Genomic DNA, 23,842 nt, shown 5'->3' on the forward strand with positions numbered 1-23,842 from the left:
TCATTATTCATTTTAAGTGAAGTACAGTGCAAGCAAACCAAGTCTTAAAAGCTATGGAACAAATCAAGTCACAGAACAAACCAAGTCATGCATCAGAACACTCAAACTCTGTCCCCTTACACACTTACCTTCCTCTGGTCCTCCAGACAGGCCTTTCAGCCCAAAGACGGTATAATAATTTGTCTGAGATTTGCCCACATTTTTAGACAGAGTGAGAAGAAAGACCGATAAGAGATGGCACATTAGAGAGAAAAGGCTAAGGAGTTGGTCTGACAGACAATACTGGTTGGTGTCTGTCTAAATTGATTCTTTGACTCACCTCTAGATTCCCTCTGGCCTTCTTCAGCACTCCATGGGTTAACGACACTGGTTTGAAAGAATAACAAATCATGTCAATTCAAATGTTTGGATCTGCATCCACACCTGCATTGCTTGCTGTTTGGGGTTTTAGGCATAGCACTGATATCAACTTAGGTAAGAAGGGCTTTATAAATTAATTTGATCTCAATCAAATGCATTAATTATTCTCAGAATAGGATCTGAATAAGTTACTGAACTAAAATAAACACATGTAAAGTGTTGGTCCCATGTTTCATGAGCTGAAATAAAAGATCCTAGACATTTTCCATATGCACAAAGCTTATTCACATCACTGTTAGTGAGCATTTCTCATTTGCTAAGATATTCCATCCACCTGACAGGAGTGGCATATTAAACAGTGATAATTACACAGGTGCACCTTGTGCTGGGGACAATAAAAGCCACTAAAATGTGCATGTGTGTCACACAATTGTCTCAAGTTGAAGGAGTGTACAATTGGCATGCTGACTACAGGAATGTCCACCAGAGCTGTTGCCAGAGGACTGAATGTTAATTTATCTACCATAAGCCACCTCCAGCGTCATTTTAGAGCATTTGGCAGTACATCCAACCGGCCTCACTACCGCAGACCACGTGTATCCACACCAGCCCAGGACCTCCACATCCAGCTTCTTCACCTGCGGGATAGTCTGAGACCAGTCACCTGGATAGCTGACAAAACTGGATTTGCACAATCGAAGAGCTTCTCAGGGAAGCTCATCTGCGTGCTTGTCGTCCTCAGAGTCCTAACCAACTTCAGTGGGCAAATGCTCACCTTTGATGGCCACTGGCACGCAGGAGAAGTGTGCTTTTCATTGATGAATCCTGGTTTCAACTACTGGGCAGATGGTATGTGTGGGCGAGCGGTTTGCTGATGTGAACGTTGTGAACAGAATGCCCCATGGTGGCGGTGGGGTTATGGTATGGGCAGGCATAAGCTACAGACAAACACAATTGCATTTCAATGCAGAGATACCGTGATGAGATCCTGAGGCCCATTGTCGTGCCATTCATCCGCCGTCAGTACCTCATGTTTCAGCATGAATGCACGGCACCATGTCGCAAGGATCTGTAAACAATTCCTGGAAGCTGAAAATGTCCCAGTTCTTCCATGGTCTGCATATTCATCAGACATGTCACCACTGAGCATGTTTGGGATGCTCTCAATTGATGTGTAAGACAGCGTTTTCCAGTTCGAGCCCATATCCAGCAACTTCGCACAGCCATTGAAGAGGAGTGGGACAACATTCCACAGGCCACAATAAACAGCCTGATTAACTTTATGCGAAGGAGATGTGTCGCACTGAATGAGGCAAATGGTGGTCACACCAGATACTGACTGGTTTTCTGATCCACCCCCCCCTTTAAGGTATTTGACCCACAGATGCACATCTGTATTCCCAGTCATGTGAATCCATAGAGGGCCTTTAATACATTTATTTCAATTGACTGATTTCCTTATATGAACTAACTGTAAAATCTTTGAAATTGTTTATATTTGCTTAAGTATAATATGAAAGTGTTGCATTGATTCTCAAGCATGTGAGGTGAAGTGAGTGCTTACGCTGGTCAATAATGACCCTCTCCATGCCCTCTTTGAGCTGGTTGGTGGTCCGCAGCCGTTTGACTGCACCGCTCAGCATCCGCTCCTGCTGGGACAGACGGCTCTTCAGACTAGCTATCTCATTCCTCAACAGCTCATCCTGGGAGAGGGAAGGGTGGAGGGAGGAATAATTGTTACTTCATGACTGAGTCACCCACAACATTTACACTGGTCTCATCAGTACCCCCAATTAGTATGGAGTATGACGTCACAATCAGTCAAACGTAAACACGACAGACACCCTGGAGACACAGTTAGCAAAAGTGTAGTGCCAGCCAACATTATGCATGCAGTCTCCTTAACTGATAAGGTGTCTCCACTAATGTTTACTTTTTAACCTTTGACATCTCCCCTTTCCACACACAGTCCAATTTATTCCAATTGCATCATTCTAATTACATGTTTGTGTGTACAGACTTTGTGTGGATAGTATTAATATATCTATTTATCATTTGTGTGAAAAATGTGTGTACTTATGTAGAGTCTTGTTTGTGTGTGCACAGATGACTGAGTTGCGAGGGTGTGTGTATAACTGGTGTGTGTGTGTGAGAGAGAGTGAGCAATTGTGTGTGTGTGTGTGCGCGCAAGTGTGTGTACCTGCTGGTTGCTGGTTGCGGTCACAGTGCCAGAGGGCAGTGATACCCTCCAGACCAGTTTGAGCAGCTGGCCAGCCTCCTCCAGGACCTGCTGCATAGTGTTCACACTGCTGGACAGAGCCTTCAGGTGACCCTGCTCCACCACCTGGACAATAACACAGAACACTGGCTCAACATTCGAACATTCATAATGAATTATTACAGCAATTTATTGTATGAATGATTATCAAATACTACATGCACATTATAAATACTAAAGGTAGTTGGCTGGACTTCACCTGAGCAGGAAACAGGAAAGTCTGACATGTATTAAACAAGGGAATGTGCTCATAAGAGACTGTTGTATTTACCCTGTTGTCAGTCCCCTGCTGGCTGAGTGTGCAGACACACTCCTGCAGGTGTGTGTCCATGGTGCGGGTGAGCCTCCTTCCCTCGGAGATCTGCTTCCGCAGGGCATTGTGGTCCTCGATAAGACCCAGGATGTGGCGCCCTTGGCGGTTGGCCCATAGGCGGTGGCCGGGCACCAAGCGGGATGGAGGGGGAGCCGAGCCAGAGATACTGTCCCCAGAACTGTTACTACACTGTGACACAGCGTCCATCTCCGACTGGGCTTGACGCTTCAGATCTGGCAGAGAGAACACACAAATAAATATACATACATATATATTCAGTGGGGCAAAAAAAGTATTTAGTCAGCCACCAATTGTGAAGTTCTCACACTTAAAAAGATGAGGCCTGTACTTTATCATAGGTACATTTCAACTATGACAGACAAAATTAGGGGGAAAAAAATCCAGAAAAATCACATTGTAGGAATTTATGAATTTGCAAATGATGGTGGAAAATAAGTATTTGGTCACCTACAAACAAGCAAGATTTCTGGCTCTCACAGACCTGTAACTTCTTTAAGAGGCTCCTCTGTCCTCCACTCGTTACCTGTATTAATGGCACCTGTTTGAACTTATCAGTATAAAAGACACCTGTCCACAACCTCAAACAGTCACACTCCAAACTCCACTATGGCCGAGACCAAAGAGCTGTCAAAGGACAACAGAAACAAAATTGTAGACCTGCACCAGGCTGGGAAGACTGAATCTGCAATAGGTAAGCAGCTTTGTTTGAAGAAATCAACTGTGGGAGCAATTATTAGGAAATGGAAAACATACAAGACCACTGATAATCTCCCTCGATCTGGGGCTCCACGCAAGATTTCACCCCGTGGGGTCAAAATGATCACAAGAACGGCGAGCAAAAATCCCAAAAACATCATGCTTTGGGGCTGTTTTTCTGCAAAGGGGCCAGGACGACTGATCCGTGTAAAGGAAAGAATGAATGGGGCCATGTATCGTGAGATTTTGAGTGAAAACCTTCCATCAGCAAGGGCATTGAAGATGAAACGTGGCTGGGTCTTTCAGCATGACAATGATCCCAAACACACAGCCCGGGCAACGAAGGAGTGGCTTCGTAAGAAGCATTTCAAGGTCCTGGAGTGGCCTAGCCAGTCTCCAGATCTCAACCACATAGAAAACCTTTGGAGGGAGTTGAAAGTCCGTGTTGCCCAGCAACAGCCCCAAAACATCACTGCTCTAGAGGAGATCTGCATGGAGGAATGGGCCAAAATACCAGCAACATTGTGTGAAAACCTTGTGAAGACTTACAGAAAACATTTGACCTCTGTCATTGGCAACAAAGGGTATATAACAAAGTATTGAGAAACTTTTGTTATTGACCAAATATTTATTTTCCACCATAATTGCAAATAAATTCATTCAAAATCCTACAATGTGATTTCTTGGATTTTTTTTCCTCATTTTGTCTGTCATAGTTCAAGTGGACCTATGATGAAAATGACAGGCCTCATCTTTTTACGTGGCAGAACTTGCACAATTGGTGGCTGACTAAATACTTCTTCCCCCACTGTACAGTGGGGAGAACAAGTATTTGATACACTGCCAATTTTGCAGGTTTTCCTACTTACAAAGCATGTAGAGGTCTGTAATTTTTATCATAGGTACACTTCAGCTGTGAGAGACGGAATCTAAAACAAAAATCCAGAAAATCACATTGTATGATTTAAGTAATTAATTAGCATTTTATTGCATGACAAGTATTTGATCACCTACCAACCAGTAAGAATTCCGTCTCTCACTGACCTGTTAGTTTTTCTTTAAGAAGCCCTCCTGTTCTCTACTCATTACCTGTATTACCTGCAACTGTTTGAACTCGTTACCTGTATAAAAGACACCTGTCCACACACTCAATCAAACAGACTCCAACCTCTCCACAATGGCCAAGACCAGAGAGGGTGTAAGGACATCAGGGATACAATTGTAGACCTGCACAAGGCTGGGATGGGCTACAGGAAAATAGGCAAGCAGCTTGGTGAGAAGGCAACAACTGTTGGCGCAATTATTAGAAAATGGAAGACCCTCGGTCTGGGGCTCCATGCAAGATCTCACATCGTGGGGCATCAATGATCATGAGGAAGGTGAGGGATCAGCCCAGAACTACACGGCAGGACCTGGTCAATGACCTGAAGAGAGCTGGGACCACAGTCTCAAGGAAAACCGTTAGTAACACACTACGCCGTCATGGATTAAAATCATGCAGTGCACGCAAGGTCCCCCTGCTCAAGCCAGCGCATGTCCAGGCCCGTCTGAAGTTTGCCAATGACCATCTGGATGATCCAGAGGAGGAATGGGAGAAGGTCATGTTGTCTGATGAGACAAAAATAGAGCTTTTTGGTCTAAACTCCACTCGCCGTGTTTGGAGGAAGAAGAAGGATGAGTATAACCCCAAGAACACCATCCTAACCGTGAAGCATAGAGGTGGAAACATCTTTCTTAGGGGATGCTTTTCTGCAAAGGGGACAGGACGACTGCACCGTATTGAGGGGAGGATGGATGGGGCCATGTATCGCGAGATCTTGGCCAGCAACCTCCTCCTCTCAGTAAGAGCATTAAAGATGGGTCGTGGCTGGGTCTTCCAGCATGACAACGACCCGAAACACAGCCAGGGCAACTAAGGAGTGGCTCCGTAAGAAGCATCTCAAGGTCCTGGAGTGGCCTAGCCAGTCTCCAGACCTGACCCCAATATAAAATCTTTGGAGGGAGCTGAAAGTCCGTATTGCCCAGCGACAGCCCCGAAACCTGAAGGATCTGGAGAAGGTCTGTATGGAGAAGTGGGCCAAAATCCCTGCTGCAGTGTGTGCAAACCTGGTCAAGAACTACAGGAAACATATGATCTCTGTAATTGCAAACAAAGGTTTCTATACCAAATATAAAGTTATGCTTTTCTGATGTATCAAATACTTATGTCATGCAATAAAATGCAAATGAATTACTTTAAAAAAAATCATACAACGTGATTTTCTGGATTTTTGTTTTAGATTCAGTCTCTCACAGTTGAAGTGTACCTATGATAAAAATTACAGACCTCTACATGCTTTGTAAGTAGGAAAACTTGCAAAATCGGCAGTGTATCAAATACTTGTTCTCCCCACTGTGTGTGTGTGTGATAGAGAGATAGAGAGATATATATATATATATATCTCTCTATCTATCTATCTATATATATACACACACACGACACAGACGTACATTGATGTTGTACACAGTTACTCACCTCTAACTTATTGACATACAAATGTGACATTTGTTGTGGTGAACCTACAGGCCAGTAACATACAGTACATTGTGGATTGGGTGTGCTGTGGGTTCTCACCGTGAGAGGAGGAGTGGCGGGGAGGATCACAGCCATCACAACCAGGAGACCTGTCTGTAACCTCTGGAACACACAACATAGGACAAATGTTTATGCCACGGGACTTTATGGTTGAATATGGGTGTGCATGCTTTCAGTGAGAGAGCGAGTACATATTTATCCTACCTGACGTGGTAGTACAGGATAGTGTGTATGGATTTCTACCTCTATATTACATACACTACATGACCAAAAGTATGTGGGAATCTGCCCGTTGAGCATCTCCTTCCAAAATCATTGGCATTAATGAGGACCTGGTCCCCCCTATGCTGCTATAACAGCCTCCACTCTTTTGGAAAGGCTTTCCACTAGATGTTGGAACAATGCTACTGGGACATTAGGTAGATCAGGCACTGATGTTGACCGATTAGGCCTGGCTCGCAGTTGTTGTTCCAATTCATCCCATAGGTGTTTGATGGAGTTGAGGTCAGGGCTGTGTGCAGGCCAGTCAAGTTCTTCCACACCGATTGCGACAAACATTTCTGTATGGACCTCGCTTTGTGCACGGGGCCATTGTCCTGTTGAAACAAGAAAGGGCCTTCCCCAAACTGTTGCCACAAAGTTGGAAGCACCGAATCATCTAGAATGTCATTAAGATTTCCCTTCACTGGAACTAAAGGGCCTAGCCCGAACCATTAAAAACAGCCCGACCATTATTCCTCCCACCAATCTTCAGTTGGCACTATGCATTGGTGCAGGTAGCATTCTCCTGGCATACGCGAAACCCAGATTCGTCCGTCGGACTGCCAGATAGTAAAGTGTGATTCATCACTCCAGAGAATGCTTTTCCACTGCTCCAGAGTCCAATGGCGGCGAGCTTTACACCACTCCAGCCGACACTTACACCACTCCAGCCGACACAAAGATCACGAGCATGGTGATCTTTGGCTTGTATGATTTTGGAGTCACAAGAATATAATAATTAAGGATATAATTATCCTTAATCATGGTAGCATTCATATTAATGTAGAAGTGTTATTCTTATTTACAATACAAGTGAATCTAAAATGACACAATACATAATTTATCATTAATTTCTCTGACAAAACATATATATTGGGCAAATCTACAAAAAGTGCTGTTCTTTCTTAAAGAGTTCCCTTGATATAGATTTAAAAAAATACCCTCAAATTAAAGCTGACAGTCTGCACTTTAACCTCAGTCATTGTTTCATTTCAAATCCAAAGTGCTGAGTACAGAGCCAAAACAACAAAAATAATGTCACTGTCCCAATACTTCTGGAGCTCACTATACCTGAAGTAGCCAGTAGATAGTTGATATTGATGGTATCTGGGCGGTTGGGACCTCTGAGCAGCTGTTCCTCCAGTTTCTGCCTCAGGGACGTGTTGGTCTGGATGCTCCTCTCCAGCTGCAGCCTCAGGTGGCGGATCTCTGACAGCAGCTCCCCCAGGTCCACTTGGTTCGACCCAGACCCTGAACCAGACTGTTGGGCTGTACCACTGGACTCTAGAGAGGGAATGTCAGAAACAGGTGTGTGTGTGCGTGCGCTTGTAGGACACAACCTGTGTGCTTGTAGGACACTACCTGTGTGCTTGTGTGTCCCAGTTTTGATCTGTTCGTAGACCTGCAGCTCCACACGTAGAGACTGGAGGAGGTGTTGACTGTCTGACAGCTGCTGTCTCTGCAGCTTCACCTCACACTGCAACCTAGAGGAACACACGCTTAGGACGGGTATACAAGCAAGTTGCATACACACGCACACACCCTGACACACAGTATAGTGAATTGGGGATACCTAGTCAGTTGTACAACTGAAATGTGTCTTCCGTATTTAACCCAACCCCTCCGAATCAGAGCTGCCATAATCGACATCCACGTCTTCAACGCCTGGGGAACAGTGAGTTAACTACCTTGCTCAGGGGCAGAAAGATAGATTTTTATCTTGTCAGCTCGGGATTCGATCCAGCAACGGTTCGGTTACTGGCCCAACGCTCTAACCAGTAGGCTATCTGCCACGCCAGTAGCAACCCAACGAAACAACCACATTTACCATCCCATCTACTCTGCACCAGTGACTGTAACACGTCACATCTACACAAGAGGTCGATCGATTAATCGGAATGGCCGATTAATTAGGGCCTGTTACGGATACAGTTATCCTGTGTGTGTGTGTGTATCCTGTGTGTGTGTTTCTTTTCTCTCCTTCTCCCCTCACAGGTGAAAATCATCACTCCCCAATCAGTCAACAACCAATCATCAATCAGAAGACACACCTCCTCCAATTTCCTAACCTATCACAGTTCCTTCCCCATGGTTTAAAAACCCCATTTGTTTGTTCTAGAGCCCAGCTCAGCTCAGCTCAATCTCTCTGTAAATGTCATGTCTGTAGGTCTCTGTGTTTCACTCTCGCTTTGTGTCTTAACCTCTCTTTTGTTTAAGCACCTCATAGCACTTTGTCATCACCTGTGAGTATTGTTTTTGGTTATGGTGTTTGTGTTTGATTGCTGGTGGAAAAGGGGGAAACCAAGACAAGTCGCCCATGGGCATACACTACCCGTAGGTGAACTTTGTTAAATACACTAGTTAGAACTGGGCGGACCACCCACTGTATTTTTGGTTAGTTAGTTAGCTGTTGTTAAAGTAGGCTAGTCTAGCTTAGGGGTGTTTTTGAATACTTATTGTTTCTTTCCTTGGGTCCAGCTCAGCCCCTTTTCCTGCTCCCCCCATTACCGTGTGTTTATAAATAAACCTAGAGTTTGACGGTAGATTTCAGTTGTCGTGCTTATTTCGTTCACACTTTTCCTTTGTCACAATAATAATTTGCATGAGTTATGTTACGAGTCTCATTACCATCCCCCCTAGACTGTCGGGCCAAAAGGGATTCGTAACAGGGCCGATTTCAAGTTTTTCATAAAAATCGGAAATCAGTATTTTTAGACACCGATTTGGACAAAACATGTTTATAAATTGTTTTGTTTTTTACACCTTTATTTAACTAGGCAAGTCAGTTAAGAACACATTCTTATTTTCAATGATGGCCTAGGAACGGTGGGTTAACTGCCTTGTTCAGGGGCAGAACGACAGATTTTTACCTTGTCAGCTCGGTGATTCAATTTTGCAACCTTACGGTTAACTAGTCCAATGCTCTAACCACCTGCCTTACATTGCACTCCACGGGGAGCCTGCCTGTTACGCGAATGCAGTAAGAAGCCAAGGTAAGTTGCTAGCTAGCATTAAACTTATCTTATAAGAAAATCAATCATAATCACTAAAACTAGTAATATCAACCATGTGTAGTTATCTGGCATGTCCTGCGTTGCATATAATCGATGCGGTGCGCATTCGCGAAAAAGGACTGTCGTTGCTCCAACGTGTACCTAACCATAAACATCAATGCCTTTCTTAAAATCAATACACAGAAGTATATATTTTTAAACATGCATATTTAGCTAAAAGAAATCCAGGTTAGCAGGCAATATTAACCAGGTGAAATTGTGTCACTTCTCTTGCGTTCATTGCACGCAGAGTCAGGGTATATGCAACAGTTTGGGCCGCCTGGCTCGTTGCGAACTAATTTGCCAGAATTGCACATAATTATGACATAACATTGAAGGTTGTGCAATGTAACTGGAATATTTAGACTTATGGATGCCAACCGTTAGATAAAATACGGAACGTTTCCGTATTTCACTGAAAGAATAAACGTCTTGTTTTTCGAGATGATAGTTTCCGGATTCTACCATATTAATGACCTAAGACTCGTATTTCTGTGTGTTATTATATTATAATTAAGTCTATGATTTGATATAGCAGTCTGACTGAGTGATGGCACCGGCAGGCTCGTAAGCATTCATTCAAACAGCACTTTCGTGCGTTTTCCAGCAGCTCTTCGCTGTGCTTCAAGCATTGCACTGTTTATGACTTCAAGCCTATCAACTCCCGAGATTAGGCTGGTGTAACCGATGTGAAATGGCTGGCTAGTTAGCGGGTGCGAGCTAATAGCGTTTCAAACGTCACTCGCTCTGAGACTTGGAGTAGTTGTTCCCCTTGCTCTACATGGGTAACGCTGCTTCGAGGGTGGCTGTTGTTGATGTGTTCCTGGTTCGAGCCCAGGTAGGAGCGAGGAGAGGGACAGAAGCTACACTGTTACACTGGCAATACTAAAGTGCCTATAAGAACATCCAATAGTCAAAGGTATATGAAATACAAATCGTATAGAGAGAAATAGTCCTATAATTCCTATAACTACAACCTAAAACTTCTTACCCTGGGAATATTGAAGACTCATGTTAAAAGGAACCACCAGCTTTCATATGTTCTCATGTTCAGAGCAAGGAACTAAAACGTTAGCTTTCTTACATGGCACATATTGCACTTTTACTTTCTTCAACACTTTGTTTTGCATTATTTTAATCAAATTGAACATTCATTTTATTTGAGGCTAAATTGATATTATTGATGTATTATATTAAAATAAGTGTTCATTCAGTATTGTTGTAAATTGTCATTATTACAACAACAAAAAATTAATAATATTTTTTATTAATTAATAAAAAATAAATAAAACAATCGGCCGATTAATCGGTATTGGCTTTTTATGGTCCTCCAATAAATCGGTATCGGTGTTAAAATCATAATCGGTCGACCTCTAATCTACACTGCATTAGCAGACACAGAGACCAGTCACAGTATACACTGACAAAAATCAGCACTTCAATCTTGCCATGCAACTTGAAAGTACACAAATTAACCAATGTCATGACATTGTACGTTCATCATTACTGACAACACCATTATACTCTGCAACCTGAGAACACAAACACACTGGAATCCCTTACATCTGTGGTTCCCAAACTTTTTATAGTCCCGTACCCCTTCAAAATTTTACCTCCAGCTACGTACCCCCTCTAGATAATTTTGTGCCCAATAGAAACGAACAGAAATGCACCAGGGTCAGCACACTCAAATATTGTTTTTGCCATCATTGTAAGCCTGCCACACGCACACTATACAATACATTTATTAAACATAAGAATGAGTTTTTGTTACCAACCGGCTCGTGGGAAGTGACAAAGAGCTCTTATAGGACCAGGGCACAAATAATAATCAATAATCTTGCTCTTTATTTAGCCATCTTACATTTAAAACCTTATTTGTTCATCAATAATTGTGCTTGAAAGGATGCACATAACTCTGCAATGTTGGGTTGTATTGGAGTCGCAATCAAATAATTTTCCACACAGTCGGTGCCTGTATTTAGTGTTCATGCTAGTGAGCGCCGAGAATCCACTCTGACATAGGTACGTGGTTGCAAAGGGCATCAGTGTCTTAACAGTGTGATTTGCCAAGGCAAGAAACTATGAGCGCAGCCCTATCCAGAAATCTGGATGTGGCTTTGATTAAATACAATTTTCACAGTACCGCGTGTTGCAATTTCGATGAGGCTCTCTTGTTCAGATATCGGTAAGTGGACTGGAGGCAGGGCATGAAAGGGATAACGAATCCAGTTGTTTGTTTCGGAAATTACCTCCGTAATTGCGCACCCAGCTCACTCAGGTGCTTTGCTATATCACAAGGTTGAGTTAATTTGTACACAAAAAATCATACAATGATGGAAAGACCTGTGTGTTGTCCTTGTTAATGCAGACAGAGAAGAGTTCCAACTTCTTTAATCATAGCCTCAATTTTGTCCTGCACATTGAATATAGTTGGAGAGTCCCTGTAATCCTAGATTCAGAACATTCAGGCAAGAAAATAGGCCAGTCGTGTGAAAAACCAGTCATCATGCAAGTGGTCAGACAAGTGAAAATTATGGTCAGTAAAGAACTTTAAGCTCATCTCTCAATTAAAAAAAACAAATGTGTCAATTTTCCCCTTGACAACCAGCGCACTTCTGTATGTTGTAAAAGTGTTACATGGTCGCTGCCCATATCATTGCATAATGCAGAAAATACACAAGAGTTCAGGGGCCTTGCTTTAAAAAAGTTAACCATTTTCACTGTAGTGTCCAAAACGTTTTTCAAGATGTCAGGCATTCCCTTGGCAGCAAGAGCCTCTCAGTGGATGCTGCCGTGTACCCAAGTAGCGTTGGGAGCAACTGCTTGCAAGCACGTTAACACTCCACGATGTCTCCCTGTCATGGCTTCTGCGTCATCAGTACAGACACCAACACATCTTGACCACCAAAGTCCATTTGATGTCACAAAGCTGTCCAGTGCTTTAAGAGCGTCTGCCAAATGACTTAAATGTAAATGTAAAAAATATCCTCTCATGCTGTCCTGGTTTCCAGAAGAGGATGTCTTCCTTAATTGACCCTCCATAAATATAACAGACATATACCAGGAGCTGTGCCAGGCCCGCCACATCTGTTGACTCGTCCAGCTGTAACGCATATAATTCACTGGCTTGTATGCGAAGCAGTAATTGTTTCAAAACATCTCCTTATATGTTACCGATGCGTCGTGAAAGTGTTTGATGAAGGCATTGTCTGTATAGTTTTTTTGGCCTTTCCCCCCAGCATTGTCCCAGCAATATCCGCGGCAGCAATAAGAATTAGGTCCTCCACAATAGTATGGGGCATGCCTGTCCGAGCCACTCGGTATCTCACCATAAGACGCTTCTAGCCCTTCTTATTAATGGTATCTGTTGCTTTTATACAGTGCCTTGCGAAAGTATTCGGCCCCCTTGAACTTTGCGACCTTTTGCAACATTTCAGGCTTCAAACATAAAGATATAAAACTGTATTTTTTTGTGAAGAATCAACAACAAGTGGGACACAATCATGAAGTGGAACGACATTTATTGGATATTTCAAACTTTTTTAACAAATCAAAAACTGAAAAATTGGGCATGCAAAATTATTCAGCCCCCTTAAGTTAATACTTTGTAGCGCCACCTTTTGCTGCGATTACAGCTGTAAGTCGCTTGGGGTATGTCTATCAGTTTTGCACATCGAGAGACTGAAATTTTTTCCCATTCCTCCTTGCAAAACAGCTCGAGCTCAGTGAGGTTAGATGGAGAGCATTTGTGAACAGCAGTTTTCAGTTCTTTCCACAGATTCTCGATTGGATTCAGGTCTGGACTTTGACTTGGCCATTCTAACACCTGGATATGTTTATTTTTGAACCATTCCATTGTAGATTTTGCTTTATGTTTTGGATCATTGTCTTGTTGGAAGACAAATCTCCATCCCAGTCTCAGGTCTTTTGCAGACTCCATCAGGTTTTCTTCCAGAATGGTCCTGTATCTGGCTCCATCCATCTTCCCATCAATTTTAGCCATCTTCCCTGTCCCTGCTGAAGAAAACCAGGCCCAAACCATGATGCTGCCACCACCATGTTTGACAGTGGGGATGGTGTGTTCAGGGTGATGGGCTGTGTTGCTTTTACGCCAAACATAACGTTTTGCATTGTTGCCAAAAAGTTCAACTTTGGTTTCATCTGACCAGAGCACCTTCTTCCACATGTTTGGTGTGTCTCCCAGGTGGCTTGTGGCAAACTTTAAACGACACTTTTTATGGATATCTTTAAGAAATGGCTTTCTTCTTGCCACTCTTCCATAAAGGCCAGATTTGTGCAATATACGACTGATTGTTGTCCTATGGACAGAGTCTCCCACCTCAGCTGTAGATCTCTGCAGTTCATCCAGAGTGATCATGGGCCTCTTGGCTGCATCTCTGATCAGTCTTCTCCTTGTATGAGCTGAAAGTTTAGAGGGACGGCCAGGTCTTGGTAGATTTGCAGTGGTCTGATACTCTTTCCATTTCAATATTATTGCTTGCACAGTGCTCCTTGGGATGTTTAAAGCTTGGGAAATCTTTTTGTATCCAAATCCGGCTTTAAACTTCTTCACAACAGTATCTCGGACCTGCCTGGTGTGTTCCTTGTTCTTCATGATGCTCTCTGCGCTTTTAACGGACCTCTGAGACTATCACAGTGCAGGTGCATTTATACGGAGACTTGATTACACACAGGTGGGTTGTATTTATCATCATTAGTCATTTAGGTCAACATTGGATCATTCAGAGATCCTCACTGAACTTCTGGAGAGAGTTTGCTGCACTGAAAGTAAAGGGGCTGAATAATTTTGCATGCCCAATTTTTCAGTTTTTGATTTGTTAAAAAAGTTTGAAATATCCAATCAATGTCGTTCCACTTCATGATTGTGTCCCACTTGTTGTTGATTCTTCACAAAAAAAATACAGTTTTATATCATTATGTTTGAAGCCTGAAATGTGGCAAAAGGTCGCAAAGTTCAAGGGGGCCGAATACTTTCGCAAGGCACTGTACATGTCTTACTACTTGAAAGTAGTCTTTATTCTCGCTCAAAAAACTTCCGTGGCTTATTTTTTTCAAATGGTCATGTTTAGTTTATAAATGTCTGCGCAAGATCGAAAGTTTCCCACGAGAGAGTAACAGTTAATGTGATTGGATGTTAATTATTTGACTAGGGTACCTCTCTAGTAGATGGTAAAAAAAAAAAATTGGCAGTGAAACGAGGGTACACAGGCAAAGAAAAAACAAACTCACCCAAATGTATAGCCCTGTTGGAAAATATAAATGTACTGTTTGAAAAATGTGAAGAAAAAATGCATACCCCAGTTTGGGAATACCTGGCTTACATGACCTTGGTGACCCATGACCTTGGTCTCCCAGTGACACAGTTTGTGAGGATGACACCCAATACCAGGAGTCTACTTCTCCACAGCAGTATCACCTCTCCTCTCCCTTTCCACCTGGGGTTTGTGTGTGTATGTTTAGTATGGTGTACCCTGTGTGAGTGTGTGTTTATGCACCCTGTGTGTATGTATTTTTGTATTTATTATGGATACCCATGCTGCCGAAGCAGCAGCTACTCTTCCTGGGATCCAGCAAAATTAAGGCAGCTCATGCAATTTTAAAAACCTTACAATACATTCACATATTTCACAACATACTGTAACTCTTTATCCACATTATAGCGGGGGGGGGGTAAAGCCATAACACATACGTTTTTCCAGCAGCAGACTATGATCGATAATGTCAAAAGCTGCACTGAAATCTAACAGCCCCCATAATAATTTTATAATCAATTTCTCTCAGCCAATCATTAGTCATTTGTGTAAGTGCTGTGCTCGTTGAGTGTCCTTCCCTATAAGCGTGTTGAACGTCTGTTGTCAATTTGTTTACTGTGAAGTAGCATTGTATCTGGTCCCAAAAATAATCCAGAAGTTTACTAAGGGTTAGTAACAGGCTGATTGGTTGGATATTTGAGCCAGTAAATGTGGCGTACCATTCATGGGTAGCGGAATGACTAACTTCCCTCCAGGCCTGAGGGCACACACTTTATAGTAGGCTTAAATTGGAGATGTGGCAAATAGGAGTGGCAATATCATCTGTTATTATCCTCAGTAATTTGCCATCCAGATTGTCAGACCCCAGTGGCTTGTTGTTGATTGTTGATAGACAACAATAATTTTTTCACCTCTTCCACACTGACTTTACAGAATTCAAAAGTACAATTCTTATCTTTCATAATTTGGTATGATATACTTGGATGTGTAGTGTCTGTGTTTGTTGCTGGCATGTCACCCCTAAGTTTGCTTATCTTGCCAATGAAAAAAATCATGAAAGTAGTTGGCAATATCAGTGGGCTTTGATGAATGAGCTGATTCAATGATTGATGGAGCCGAGTTGGATTTCCTCCCCAAGATTTCATTTAAGGTGCCAAGAGCTTTTTTCTATCTTTCTTTATATAATTGATCTTTGTTTTATAGTATAGTTTATATTTATTTAGTTTAGTCACGCTATTTCTTAATTTGCAGTACGTTTTCCAATCAGTTGGGCTGCCAGACTTATTTGCCATACCCTTTACCTCATCCCTCTCAACCTTACAATCTTTCAATTCCTCATCAATCAATGGGATTTAACAGTCATGTTCTTAATGGGTGTTTGCTTATTAGTAACGGGAATAAGCAATTTCATAAATGTATCAAGTGCTGCTTCTGGTTGCTCCTCATTGTGTCATGTATTGTTGTCTCTTCCTTCTTGCCCTTTGTGCTGTTGTCTGTACCATGTTTTGTGCTACTACCATGTTGTGTTGCTACAAAGTTGTTGTTATGTTGCTACCATGCTGTGTTGTCATGTGCTGCTGCCTTGCTATGTTGTGGTCTTAGGTCTCTCTATATGTAGTGTTGGGTTGTCTCTCGTTGTGATGTGTGTTTTGTCCTACATTTATATTGCATGTATTTATTTATTTTAATCCCAGGCCCCGTCCCTGCAGAAAGATTTTTGGTAGGCCGTCATTGTAATTAAGAATTTGTTCTTAACTGACTTGCCTGGTTAAATTAAGGTTAAATAAAATGACACACCACAGACCAGGAAATATTCTTTACATCATCAACATATGAATCACTACAAACGTGCGTGTCCTGTGTGTGTGTTTCTGTATATTACCTGTGGATCTCCTGGCGGCTGTAGTGCAGTGTGTCCTGGAGGTGTGTGTGTTCCAGGATGCTCCTGTCCAGGCGGTCCTGAAGACGTGTGTGTTCCTGTCTCAGGACCTCACACTCCTTCCTGCTCTGCTCCAGCTTGGCCGTCCGTCTGGCCAGCGCCTCACGCAGCTTCTCGTTCTCCTTCTGCTTGTCTGGAGACCATAATAATATTTAAATAAAATATTAATAGGATAGACAACAAAATGGGCTATTGTTCTCCCTCTGCTATATTGGGGACATTTTGTGGCTCAGTTGGTAAGATCATGAGGCTAGCAATGCCCAGGTTGTGGGATCAATCAATTCAGGAGTCACAAACACACTAGTATGTGGGGAAAGAGGCTACTCATTTTTTTTTTTTTTTTACCTCTGGAGCCCAGGTTGAGCTGCTCCTTCAGGGCCTGGTTCTGTCCCCAGAGGAACCGCAGCTCACTGGTCAGCTGGCCCTGCTCCTCCGTACCGTGGATGAAGATGTTGGTGGCTGCAAAGTTCATTATTGAGGAGGAAGTCAAACACAATATACTCTGTGTGTATCCATTGTATATCCATCTCAGCCAGTCAGTGTGACTCTATGCAAATATGAACATAGAGAGAGCGAGGTAGAGGTGTGTGTACCTGGGTCTCTCTCCACCTCACCCAGTCTTCTCTCCAGCTGTTCTCTGAGCCGGTCATTGTTGTAGATGGTCTCCTCCAGACGCTGTCTCAGGGCTCTGATCTCCAACAGGTGTTCTGCTAACAGGTCTGACAAATATGTCAGTCAAAATACACACAGTTTTCTAACCTTGTGAGGACAAGATCCAGATGAGCATACCATTAGAAACAACTACAGGCCTATAATCCCCATTCAGACGATCACCACCCACTCCCGGCTCTGTACCTGGGTTCATGCTGCATAGCTGGGCAGTGTCCTGCTGTGAAGCTGGGTGTCCCTCTCCCCTCTGGTCCTCCCTGTTTTGTGGTGACCCCCCAGCCTGTCCCTGGCTCTGCCCCAGCCCCTCTCCCTGGGTGTGTAGTGGTGTGGAGATCCCCTGGACCAGGATAGAGCGGTGGAGGTCCAGCTCGCAGCGCAGCGTGGCGTTAAGCTCCTCGCTGCTCCTCAGCTGCTCCACCAGGCGCCCATTCTCCCTCTGCAGGCCCTGGAGCTGCCTGGCTCTCCATTTATGTCCAGAAACTACCCCAGGGCCAGACACACCCCCATCCTTAGCCACGCCCCCATCCTGCTGAGCTGCAGACTCTGGAGCCGACGTTGAGCTCCCGTTGGACTCTTTCATTCCTTGATGGATGAAGTATAGGATTAGAGGAAATTTGAACAAGTTGTTTACAACATTTTTCTTTGTGCGATGTAGCCTAAACTTTTCTCAAACAAAATCCTAGAGAGAAAAAGTATAATGTCAGTCCACACAATATCCCTATGTACCCATGCATTCATCTTTGGTAGCATCAAGTGCCAATTTCCACCGTCCTCGAATTATGTCATTTGGTTCCACTTTCTTCTCCTTTACATCCATGGTATCAGAGATGGCCTTGCTACCTACACTGACTGGCTAAATGACAGCTCTGATGGTTAGCCTTGCTACCTACACTGACTGGCTAAATGACAGCTCTGATGGTTAGCCTAGCCTCTTCAAACTAATACTATAGAATGCTCCCCATTAGCTTAGTCTCCATGCACAGCAAGCTCGTCACCAAATGAGCCTCCGCTAAGTTAGTCTAGCCTATGAACACTTCGCCCAACACTCAGGAGCCCTCTGAGTAAAAAACTGCAAAACGCTAGCATCTGCAGTGCCGCAGGACTAAGCTAAAATAGAGTTCTTCTTCAGTAGCACTCCTCTCCTCTGTCCTCCCACAACCCATCATCTATCTTTGTAATATCCCTCGTTGTCCACACTCAAAGCGAAACACAATTTGAAGATTAAACCAGATAGGTGGTACTACTAAATAATGCAGTTTTAAGTGGAGAGAGAGGGGAGGGGATGGAGGCGGGAGAAAACAGTAATGGGTGTAACCAGACACCCGTACTGCCCTTGGCTGGCCCTCTTTGTCCTTTTGAAATCCCTGACTGGTCCACAATGGGCCTGAGTGGAAAATAAGTACCATTAGACTGACTGGGATTCAAAGGCAAATCTCAACGCCACGGACCCGGCTGGGCCGCCAGAGGGGAACAATATCCATATTTAATTGACAGCTAAAAGTTCATCCGGCACCAGCCCAGAATAGCTGAACACTGCACTACTCACATACCACACCTGGTTCGTATTCATTAGGCACCGAATGGAAGAAAACAATCTGAAACTGGAGGGACTAGTAGTGCTCATTTCATTTTCCATTGCAACAAAGTTTTTAAATGTTTTCCATTGTGTACTGAATGCGACCCTGGCAAAAAACTTAGAAGAAGAAGGAGAGACTCGGGGACAGTGACTGGACCTGGGTGACATTCAAAGAGTGGCTTCTCTTTAGCATGGACTTTTCTCTGCTTCCCTGCACCCGATAGCAAGTCTCTGAACAACTGACAACTCTTGAAATTGTCAATTTCATACAACCTTGATGACAAACTGAAAACTGTCTGGGTTTTCAGCTACACGTGGCATAATACAACAGCAGTAAGTTATTTTGTCTGTTCAGCATGTCAGAACTAGTAGCTTGATGATCTCTTACCATGATAGGCCTGGTTGCCATGGAGTTTGATACAGGCTGGCAGGGTGGGGCTGTTGTGGTAGGAGGCTGTGGCCTGGTTAGAGACCCTGTCCGACAGGTCCGAGTCTGAGCTGTGGTGGCTGCTAGGAGTTTGGCCTCGCAGCTGAATCTGTAGACTCTGGACCAGACGGGTCTTCTCCTGTAACTCTTTAGACAGCCTGACAGAGGAAATAAGAGAGAGAGCGGGCAAGAGAGAGAAAGGGAGAGTTACAGCAGGTTATAAGGCCACGGGGGGAGGCCGCTTCCACACAGTCTGAAGTAGTCTAAAACAAAGTCCAAAATAGTGAAAAAACACTTAAAAATGAGTCGGAAAGAGGGGGGTGAGTGCCGCAGAAAAAAGTGTTTTTCACATGACTGTATATGTCTGTCGAGAGAACAGCTACAAGAACAGCAAACTCAGAAAAACACACACAGAGGACCCAAAACACAACATACCAAGAGCAAAACACCTACCATCTAGAAAGGGTCTATTTTGACAGGTTTCGAAACATTCCAAAAGAAATAACCAGCTGAAGGAAGACATTTCGAAAGAGTCATAAGTCAAGAAGTGTTCACAGCAAACTCATGCTTCCAACCTCGCAGAATCCCTCTTGGTGACCGGCCACTCACAAATCTAGCTGCTCCCTGGCACACTCGGCCAAACTCTGGTTCTGTTGGCCCAGAAAGCAGACCTGCTGCTGCAGCAGCTCCCTCTCGCCCTCTAGCTGCAGCCGCAAGTAGTCTATCCCCTGCTGCAGCAGCTCCCTCTCACCCTCTAGCTGCAGCCGCAAGTACTCTATCCCCTGCTGCAGCAGCTCCCTCTCGCCCTCTAGCTGCAGCCGCAAGTACTCTATCCCCTGCTGCAGCAGCTCCCTCTCGCCCTCTAGCTGCAGCCGCAAGTAGTCTATCCCCTGCTGCAGCAGCTCCCTCTCGCCCTCTAGCTGCAGCCGCAAGTACTCTATCCCCTGCTGCAGCAGCTCCCTCTCGCCCTCTAGCTGCAGCCGCAAGTACTCTATCCCCTGCTGCAGCAGCTCCCTCTCGCCCTCTAGCTGCAGCCGCAAGTACTCTATCCCCTGCTGCAGCAGCTCCCTCTCGCACTCTAGCTGCAGCCGCAAGTACTATATCCCCTGCTGCAGCAGGTCCCTCTCGCACTCTAGCTGCAGCCGCAAGTACTATATCCCCTGCTGCAGCAGCTCCCTCTCGCCCTCTAGCTGCAGCCGCAAGTACTCTATCCCCTGCTGCAGCAGCTCCCTCTCGCCCTCTAGCTGCAGCCGCAAGTACTCTATCCCTGCTGCAGCAGCTCCCTCTCGCCCTCTAGCTGCAGCCGCAAGTACTCTATCCCCTGCTGCAGCAGCTCCTCTCGCCCTCTAGCTGCAGCCGCAAGTACTCTATCCCCTGCTGCAGCAGCTCCCTCTCGCCCTCTAGCTGCAGCCGCTATATCCCCTGCAGCCGCAGTACTCTATCCCCTGCTGCAGCAGCTCCCTCTCGCCCTCTAGCTGCAGCCGCAAGTACTCTATCCCCTGCTGCAGCAGCTCCCTCTCGCCCTCTAGCTGCAGCCGCAAGTACTCTATCCCCTGCTGCAGCAGCTCCCTCTCGCCCTCTAGCTGCAGCCGCAAGTACTCTATCCCCTGCTGCAGCCTGGTAGCGGCCGGGCGGTCTGGCTGCTGTAGCTCCCCGTCACTTTCTCCCTGGGTGCGCAGGTACTGCAACTCCTGATGGAGCACGGTGTGGCTGTCCAGTAATAAAGTTAAGAGACAATATTCCTCTACATGTTGACACAACCACAGAGTGTTGAGTAAGACAGCTGTAAGCCTATGGGTGTCTGTGAAATGTGAGTGTTTTAAGCAGCTGAGGTAGAAGAAACGTTGGACTCTCTTGGGGAGGCAGGTAGCCTAGTGGTTAGAGCGTTGGACTAGTAACTGAAAGGTTGCAAGATCGAATCCCAGAGCTGAAGGTAAAAATCTGTCGTTCTGCCCCTGAACAACCCACTGTTCCTAGGCCGTTATTGAAAATAAGAATTTGTTCTTAACTGACTTGCCTAGTTAAATAAAAGGTCAAAATAAATAAAGGTCAAAAACATACATCTCACATAAAAAGGCTCCATTAGTGATAGAGGGTGTTTGTGTGGTACAGGAGGAAGGGAGATACACACACACACACACACACACACACACCTTTGTGCCAGCTCCAGTGCTGCCCCGTCCTCGTTATCCAGTTGAGCGTCTCCTAGAGACAGGGAGAGGGATGGTGAAAGGCTTGTCTCTTTCAGTCTATTACACCTCACTCTCTTCTGTCTATTTCAGTCCCCTCCTAACCTCTTCAGGTAGACTATGGGCTGTGTTCTTATGGTGATTACACCCCCCCATGATATCTAAATGATAGTTTTAGCTAAATAGTGTTAATTTACAAACAATGGGAGTAAACAAGCTCATATTTTGGTTCTGATGGGGTACGACAGTTAAACTAAGCTCATGAGCCAGTTCTAAGTTATATTCTTCAACAATCAATGTGTACATATAATTACATTTTTAAAAATGTATGTAGCACTAGCAAATGCAGATTGCTTCTTTAAACTAGCTTTGTTTATTTAACTAACACAGCTGCTATTCAGAAGCCACCTTACACTTGACAACATTTTGGACTGTCCGTTAGGGCTGGGCGGTTTGGGTTTTTACTTTACCTTCTATACCGGTATTTGAATGTTTGGTTTGTTAAACGTGATATGCCAAGTATAATGTCCATTTTTATAGTTTACTTGGCTACTAGAGTCATCTTACGCCGCTCCTTCTCTCCGTGCCACTTTCCACACAGACCTAGCCATGCCCCCTTTCACACTTGCGTTCAGTCTGCATGGTCAATGCAGCACATGCAACAATGCTGTTTTCACTTCGCTTCTTAATATAAATCCACTAGCGTTCCATAATGACACTATCAGTTTGTTTCTTACATCAGCAAACTGCTAGTTTGTCTTTTCTTAACAAGTTGCCCTAAGCTAGCTAATAAATGTACTGAGTAAGAGCAAACGTAGCTAGCTAATACAGCCTGATAATACCAGTGATGGTGTAGATCATAAGGAATTTGAAATTATTTATACTTTTACTTTTAATACTTAAGCATATTTAAATCCAAATACTTTGTATTTTACACAAGTAGTATTTTACTCGGTGACTTTCACTTTTACTTGAGTAAAAGTTAAGATACGTTAATAGAAAATGACTCAAGTACCGTAAAATATCGGCATAACATTTTTTTGTTGTTGTTTGTTTTTAAATATCATGATATAATATATCGCCCAGCCCTAACCTGTATTCTCGTGCTTGCCAAGTGGTGAGACGCCTGTATTCTCGTGCTTGCCAAGTGGTGAGAGGCCTGTATTCTCGTGCTTGCCAAGTGGTGAGAGGCCTGTATTATCGTGCTTGCCAAGTGGTGAGAGGCCTGTATTCTCGTGCTTGCCAAGTGGTGAGAGGCCTGTATTCTCGTGCTTGCCAAGTGGTGAGAGGCCTGTATTATCGTGCTTGCCAAGTGGTGAGAGGCCTGTATTATCGTGCTTGCCAAGTGGTGAGAGGCCTGTATTATCGTGCTTGCCAAGTGGTGAGAGGCCTGTATTATCGTGCTTGCCAAGTGGTGAGAGGCCTGTGTGTGGGGTTTCTGGTATTGGATGATGATGTGTGGTTTGGCTAGAACGTGTATTACACTACAAAAGTAGTGCAACTTTGATCTTTCATTTTAGGAAAATGAGACCCTCACAGATGTTCGCAATCCCAACATCGCATCTCTGCATTGGTGAGTAAGTTATGAAAGTATATACAACTTCAGAATGGGTAGGTGAATGGAGCATTTCAGAACAGTCTCAATAGACTCCATTCTGTAGAGGCCATATGCTCTTTAAGAGTCCTTAGTACATGTTTGTATAGCTGCTTTTAAAATCCTATTACTATCATCAATATCTACATACAATGTTTGTTGAGCTTACCTTTCTCCAGCCGGCCCTCTAGCCTCTCCAGGACGCCCAGGCTCTTGTCCAGCTGCTCTCGGAACACCTCTCCCACGTAGTAGTCCACGTCGCTGGCCTGTAGCAGCTCCTCGAAGGCCTGCGACAGCTCCTCCAGCTGCATCCGATGCAGTGCCCCCAGGCCCCGGCTCTCCTGGATCTGACGACGCAGCTGGGACAGTTCCCTCGCCTGCGACTGCACCAGGGAGTCGATCCTATAGGGAACAGATGAGATTATTAAAAATACTTTTTAACCAAACAGAGAGGTTTAGTGGTGATGACAATAGCTAGATTACTAGACAGATTTATCGGAAATTTCTAAACAAATACACTGCAGAGAGCTGACCTCACAAATTAGACCCCAGGACTCTCTGGTTAAATGAAGGTGAAATAAAAAAATAAAACTGTAAACAAACATTAATTTGGGT

At 44.2% G+C, this 23,842-nt stretch overlaps 1 protein-coding gene across 2 annotated transcripts in view; it reads right to left on the minus strand.

Annotated features, from left to right (window-relative positions):
• cdk5rap2 (CDK5 regulatory subunit associated protein 2) overlaps positions 1–23,842 on the minus strand; it is a 71,079-nt gene that overhangs the window by 2,363 nt on the left and 44,874 nt on the right. Inside the window, exons 35-49 of one of the 2 annotated variants that reach the window (XM_064943285.1) lie at positions 23,397–23,629; positions 21,598–21,649; positions 19,406–19,602; positions 17,628–18,023; positions 17,366–17,491; positions 17,118–17,231; positions 16,716–16,905; positions 7,867–7,988; positions 7,576–7,788; positions 6,283–6,345; positions 2,910–3,184; positions 2,561–2,704; positions 1,925–2,063; positions 320–366; positions 129–183 (exon numbers count right to left, since the gene is read on the minus strand). In XM_064943285.1, coding sequence (XP_064799357.1) covers positions 129–183; positions 320–366; positions 1,925–2,063; positions 2,561–2,704; positions 2,910–3,184; positions 6,283–6,345; positions 7,576–7,788; positions 7,867–7,988; positions 16,716–16,905; positions 17,118–17,231; positions 17,366–17,491; positions 17,628–18,023; positions 19,406–19,602; positions 21,598–21,649; positions 23,397–23,629 — 2,366 coding nt within the window. Of the gene's footprint in view, positions 1–128; positions 184–319; positions 367–1,924; positions 2,064–2,560; positions 2,705–2,909; positions 3,185–6,282; positions 6,346–7,575; positions 7,989–16,715; positions 16,906–17,117; positions 17,232–17,365; positions 17,492–17,627; positions 18,024–19,405; positions 19,603–21,597; positions 21,650–23,396; positions 23,630–23,842 lie in introns of both variants that reach the window. The other variant, XM_064943284.1, reaches the window with a different exon arrangement.

The sequence above is a fragment of the Oncorhynchus masou genome, chromosome 28 (genome assembly GCF_036934945.1).
Source record: "Oncorhynchus masou masou isolate Uvic2021 chromosome 28, UVic_Omas_1.1, whole genome shotgun sequence".
Classification (NCBI taxonomy): Eukaryota; Metazoa; Chordata; class Actinopteri; order Salmoniformes; family Salmonidae; genus Oncorhynchus; species Oncorhynchus masou.